This window comes from Ostrea edulis, chromosome 1 (assembly GCF_947568905.1).
Source record: "Ostrea edulis chromosome 1, xbOstEdul1.1, whole genome shotgun sequence".
NCBI lineage: Eukaryota > Metazoa > Mollusca > Bivalvia > Ostreida > Ostreidae > Ostrea > Ostrea edulis.
The window spans coordinates 21,573,079-21,579,994 of record NC_079164.1 but is presented as its reverse complement, the minus strand read 5'-3'; the positions used below and the strand labels follow the sequence as shown (position 1 = coordinate 21,579,994).

Here is a 6,916-nt window from a genome sequence, read left to right as displayed (position 1 = left end):
AATTACTAAACAATTTGAAAAACAAATAGCGAGTGAGGTAAAGAGTAATCCGAAGAAATTCTGGAAATATGCACGAACCAAAACCAAGAAAAAATCTAGTATACCAGACTTGTTCATAAATGGCGAAATGAACGAATCAACTAAAACAGACAAGGAAAAAGCTGATGTCCTAGCAGATTTCTTTACATCGGTATTCACGATAGAAACGGACACTGATATGCCAGAAATAGAGAAAGTTGATGTAACTCCACTGGGTTCTATGACCATTTATGTAGAAAAAGTAAAGAAAAGACTTGATGCTTTGAAGCTTTGATGCTGGACCTGATGGATTGCATCCACGAGTACTTAAAGAAGTTGCACAATCAATATGTCTTCCATTGTCCATAATATTTCAAACATCTATAAACACGGCAACCTTACCTTACTGGAAATGTGCAAACATAACAGCTTTATTCAAGAAGGGAAATAAGAAAGTAGCTGGAAATTATAGACCAGTGAGTCTTACAAGCATCATTTGTAAGCAATGGAATCACTTGTAAGGGAAGAAATACTAGAACATATCAAAATAACAATATATTCAGTAAAAGACAGTTTGGCTTTATAAGTGGTCGCTCAACAGTACTTCAGCTACTTCAAGTAATAGACAGATGGACTGAAATATTGGACGACGGCGGATGTGTTAATGTCATATACTGCGACTTCATGAAGGCATTTGATAAAATCCCGCATTTACGACTAATACACAAACTTAAGAAATATGGAATTACTGGTCAATATAGTGCATGGATAAGATCATTTTTACTGGGCCGCAAACAGCGAGTAATAGTCATTGGAGAAAAATCAGAATGGAAATCCGTATCAAGTGGAATCCCACAAGGATCAGTCCTTGGACCAATCTTGTTTGTCCATTATATCAACGACATGCCAGAAGTAACGAGCATTGGAACTGAAACCTTTTAATTTGCAGATAATACTAAGGCATTCCGTGGGATCTTCCAGGAATCTGACTGTACTGAATTACAAACAGACATACATGCACTACAGAAATGGTCTGAAAAATGGATCCTATGTTTCCATCCCGAAAAATGTAAGGTTATGCGTATTGGGAAATCTAACATCTAGAAGAAGGCATATAACCTGAAAGAGAGTTTACCACCTATGGAGTATGTAGAAACAGAAAAAGACATAGGAGTAACAATTGACAATAAGTTGACCTTCAACCAGCATATATCAGACAAAATAAACAAAGCAAATTCTGTCATGGGCGTATTACGAAGAACTAGTAAGACCTCATCCAGAATATGCCAACCAAGTCTGGTGCCCACATCTCAAGAAACATTGAATCCATCGAAAACGTACAGCGAAGAGCCACCAAACAAGTGCCGGGACTATCAAACTCATCACATGAGCAGCATTTAAAGAAACTAAAATTACCACCACTTGCCTACAGACGATCTAGAGGCGATATGATCGAAATGTACAAAATCTTGACTGAAAAATATGATGAAGAAGTTGCCAATTTTATACCACTCCGTGAAGATTCCAACACACGAGGGCACAATCTAAAGTTATACAAGGATAGATCAAGATTAGACATCAGAAAATACTCGTTTACACAAAGAACTGTGGATATATGGAACAATTTACCAACTAAAGTAAAATTAATGCACCAACTATAAAATCATTCGAAGGAAGACTAGATAGATACTGGGAACACCAGCCAAGAAAATTTGATTATACACAAGAGATAATTAAACCTGACCGGACAAGACCAAGTAAAACAAAGAATGAACAAGGAGCTGACAGATGAGGACCTCACTGGGGACCTACAGTCAGAAGAGGATCTGTGAGTATCTGACTATAGAGATCCAGGGGGCCTGGGTTCAAATCCCGGTCTGGTCCGATGCATTTTCTCCCTCCCTGTTACATTTGGTACCTTGACCACCCTTGGATTTGCAGCTAGTCCTGCCAGGGGCGAAAAGAACCTGGGATGTGTGTGTCTTCGAGGGCGAAGACAAATTAAGGAGGGATGAGTGGGCTATACGGACCGTGAATATCGGCCTGGATTAAGCTCAGTGGTTAGAGTACCTGACTAGTAATGCAGGGGTCCCTGGATCAATTCCCGGTCCAGCCAAAGATTTTCTCCTCTCCTATATATACTACATTTTCTCTCTCCTATATATGTTACATTTGGTGCCGTAGACAGGCCCCTGGAACTGACAAGTGAAAATGCTTGCCAGGGGATAAAGACCCTGGGTTGGTGTCTTCAGGTGTGAGGGAGGAGTGTAACGGTCAGTTGGGTTCGATCGCCGGTGGCCAGATAGCTTAGTTGGTAAAGCATCTGATAAGAGATTCAGGGGGCCCGGGTTCGAATCCCTGTCTGGCCTGGAGGTTATAAAACTTTTACCGTACTCATACTCAAACTCATCTATATTTGTTTTGAGTACAACTCTGAGAAAGCTCCAAGAATACTCGAAAAATCTTCGAGTATGTTCTCCATAATTTGAGCATGAGAATAATTTTGTAAAAGTTTTATAACCTTCAGTTTTGAGTATGTGTAGGATTTAGAGCACGGAGTTTGAGTTTGAGCATGAAAATGTGCTCAAAAAAGTTTTATAACCTCCAAGCCAGGGCCGTTGCATTTTATCCCTCCATGTTAAATTTGAATTTCCCGCCATGTATATCCGGGCAATTTCTTAATTTTGACGTGGCCTTGTTTTCGTTCATGCCGGAAGTGCAGATAAGGAGACGCTACAAAGATCGGAGATTTCTTGTTCTAACGCTTTTGTATAACATCGAAGGTGAGTAAAGATGCAAGTATGTGTAATTGTGCACATTTTCTTGAAAAATGTGTATGTATAAAATAAGCATTCGAATACAGGACTATGAAACAATATTATCAACTCGGCGATAAACAATATTAACACTCAATAATATTATGCCATTTATGGATATGAAAAATGAAATCACTGCCGTCAGACTGCATAAACGCCTTAATCTGATTTAGTTAACGTTTATTTTCTTGTCCGATTGATATATTTTTTATTCTTTTGCACTGAACAAGTGTTCAACACTATTGTATCTTGGTCGTGTTTACATTATTTGTTGTGCCTTTTGTGGGGAGGAAAAGTGATTCATTGTTAAGAACGCGACTTTCAAATATATATAAGATTTTTATTTAATTTGTCAGTGACAATATACTAAATCTTAAGTGTCATGTTACTTTTAGACAATGTGTGTGCCAACCAAATTATTAAATTACACCTCAGTCTTCAGAAGGACAGAAGTAACATCCTTGTTACAAGATTGCATCCTAGATAGTGTTTTGTTCTGAATGAAGACGTATACCAAAGCTTTTATAATTTAGATATCTATTTGAATTTTTTAAATACATTTTTATTCATGTAGATGTGTAAAATGCAGGCCTTTCAGGCTTTGTGATAGCTACAACTCTGTGAAAAGTGAGCACAGATGTATAATTTATATGGTGTAATATAATATTATTCAGTGCAAAACTTTACGATGTTTCCAGTAAATTAACATGGACGTCATGAGACGCTGTTGACAATCGACAACTGTAGCCAATCAGAGAAGGTTTAGTCAGCAATGCACTGCATTTTTGATCTGATTAGAATAGTGAAAGTGATCAATCTAAGCAAGCTACTGGAGTGCAATATTTGAATTTGGAATTGTATTGTCCTTGTGTATATTGAAATACTGTGAAGGCAAGTGATATTAATTATCAATTTTTAGACAATAGGAAGGAAATATAATTCATAAGAATACATATCCATGACCTCTTTATTTATTTTCTTCCAAGAGAATTGACAATCTTACTGAACTCAGGTTTGAACAGCTTTAATGAGATACTATAAAATAAATAGAGATATATAACGTACAATGTATAGATATATATGCATGCACTAGTCATGAATTTCTTGTTGCATATGTAGAAATGTTAGAATTTGATTCAGTACAGTTAACAGCTTCTGGTGTGTACATATATAAGTAAACAGTTAATGCACAGTTCCGACAAGATCCAAACTTACACTTGAGCAGACCCAGAAAGTTTGTGATTGCAGTTTTCACACTAGAAAAATTTGAGTCAGCTATGTGTCATCTCTACATCTGCTATGGGCTAGCTTCATAGTGGATTCCGGTTTCTTTTTTAGAGTCAGTTTAGTTCACCTAAATGTGAAGCAGTCATGGTATATGTATATACATACAGAGTTCATATTTGGGTCAGCTTTGCATTAACTCAGTCTGAGACATAAAACAAATCAAAAATGTAGACCCAGGGTCAACTGTCCAGGGTTAGCTTTGAGACAGTGCTTTTTAAATTTCCATCAATTTGACATTATTTTTTTCATTAAATGAATTTTAGAATATATTTTGTTTTTAAATTGTAGAATTGTAAACATGGCAGATGGCTTTGATCCCTGTGAATGTGTTTGGAATCATGAACATGCTATGCAGCGACTTATCAACTTGGTAAGTTACTGTGCATTTTGAACACGGTTATACAGCTTTTATCATTTCGTTGTTTATTTTATCATCAAATAAATCTCTTGTGTGAACACGTGATTTGCTTCTGCTATTTGTTACATAAAGCATACTTAAATTATTCTCAGTTGTGTCAGAGCAAGTTTTATATCAGTATATCCTGTATCAGCTGTTGTGTACAATGTAATATATATATATATATATATATATATATATATATATATATATACACAGCCATAAATCGACTAATAGTTTTTTCATGACTTGGTGATATGAAATATTGTTTATAACTACATGTAGCATTTACATCACATTTCCCAAAATATTCTGATAGAAAAGTGATATTATATATATACTAAACTTACAAAATTCACTCAGATTGCTCTATGGTTGGCTTTCTTTTGTGTGTAATGTGGTGGGGGAAAGGGGTTTCTTTTCCTTCAAAAGTTTCCCCAAGACTTTACATGTTTTAAGGGGGATAGTTTAAATGTTTATGAGGTATTGCATCTTCACAAGCCAAGTGTCTGATTTGCGTACTCTCATCTTCCTGAGAGTAAATGAACTGGAACACATGGCTTGCAAAGATGGAGGTATTGTGCATTTCATAGTTTAGTGTCTTATGTGCTTCAAATAGGTTATTTTAGAAGACAATGTAAATCAAAGTATATTTTTAAAGTGTACTCCTTTTTACCTTTCAATACATGAAGATGAGATTGTTAGATCAGACGAGATGAGATTGAAGGCAAAACTCGGGCTGGTCTAGCTAATGAAGCATGCAACTAATTTTTTGTTTACATTAGTAGTCATGATTTTGATATTAAAGTATAGGTTATACACTAGTGATCAAAGACAAAGGAAATTCAGATTCCCATTAAGTAAATCTACTGTAATTTGCAGTCTATGATGTATTCCCTGTTACTTTCATCATGTCTGATGAAACATTTAGAATACTGCTCGTTTCATCAAATATTTAGTTGACATAATGAGTTGGAATGGGAAGCAAAATTGATTGACAAAAATGTAGAGAAGGATGTTTCATTAGTTTTGTATGAGAAGTATAGATCAATACCCTATTATGAATTATAGAGTACCAACATGGAAAAAGGACACTGATACTCTGATAAAACATTTGTACAATCTCAAAGGTAAAAACTAAGTAATTAAAGGTGATAAGATTTGCTGGAAGTAAAACATTATATTTTTACATGTACAATATACATATCTATCTACACAGAAAATGCAGTCATGAAACATTGCAGTGTGGGTCTTCGATCGATGACCTACAAGAATTGTTGTGACGACAGTGCATTTTACAGTTAATTTATGTTAAATCGCCTCCTTTTGTGATTTGGGATATGCAGTGGTGTAATGAATTTGGCAATGAATTGAATGTAGAGCATATCAATTGATAGTTTGATCATGGACATTAAGTTTATTTACTGTTGATTTATTGAACACTAGCTTAAAAAACATGTATAATATGTGCATTTATCGTAGGCAAAATATTTCATTCTATGGTAAACTACATTTGCTGTTGAATAAGAAAATATCACCATTCTGATATCTCATAAAAACATTTCTTCTTACTATTTTATTTTTCTTACAATGGCATTTGAAATACTATACTAACATCTTGTGAGTGAAGATGTTTCTTTTTTAGCATCTCATTCTGACTTTCACAGAAAATTCCAGTTCCCAAGCATATTTAGCACAGTCGAACAGATATGCACACATTCAGTTTGTTTCGTCTGAAATTGAAAGCACCTGCTTTTGTGAATATGCATATCAAATATTTTTTATTAAAAAAATTTAGGGGGGGGGGCAACGAAAAAAAACCCCACACAAATCCTTATTGATCACTCACCTTTGATTGTATATTGAGACATTAACCACCCTAATTCGAGTGGAAATAATTTAAGTGTAGTATATTTGGTAATAAATACTGGTTTGTTCAGCAATTTTAGGTCATTAATAGAAATTATATGTAGCATCACTCATGTACTTGTTCAATGTTGTGTTGTGCATGTAAAGTTACATTTGGAGTAATTTAGATACTTGCAAAACATGACAAGTGTGTGCTCTTTAGTCATTTCCAGGGTGTTTCTAATACATGTTAACATTATCATTTTATTTCCTTGTATAAACTTTATTATGATAGTTCTGCATATCCACTTCAAAATCCAGTATATAATTTTTTTTTATTTATTCTAAATTTAAAAGGAACATAAACATAACTCCCCATCTGAACATATAGAAACAGTTTACTATATGAATAGTAGCACATCTGATGGGTGCAGTATTAAGCAGTTTACTACAGATCAAACTCCCTTAGTTGTATGTTTATATATGGATTGTAATTTGTAAGTTTTGCATTATCATCTGATGAATTAAAGGATTACAACATTACATCTAA

The 6,916-nt window shown here is 34.7% G+C and overlaps 1 protein-coding gene across 2 annotated transcripts in view; it reads left to right on the top strand.

The window, feature by feature from the left end:
* Positions 1 to 2,686: 2,686 nt before the first annotated feature.
* Positions 2,687 to 6,916, top strand: part of LOC125663670 (small integral membrane protein 14-like) — a 10,314-nt gene continuing 6,084 nt past the window's right edge. Inside the window, exons 1-2 of one of the 2 annotated variants that reach the window (XM_048895979.2) lie at positions 2,687 to 2,801; positions 4,410 to 4,491. In XM_048895979.2, coding sequence (XP_048751936.2) covers positions 4,420 to 4,491 — 72 coding nt within the window. In that variant the 5' untranslated portion in view covers positions 2,687 to 2,801; positions 4,410 to 4,419. Of the gene's footprint in view, positions 2,802 to 3,535; positions 3,726 to 4,409; positions 4,492 to 6,916 lie in introns of those variants that run through there. The other variant, XM_048895980.2, reaches the window with a different exon arrangement.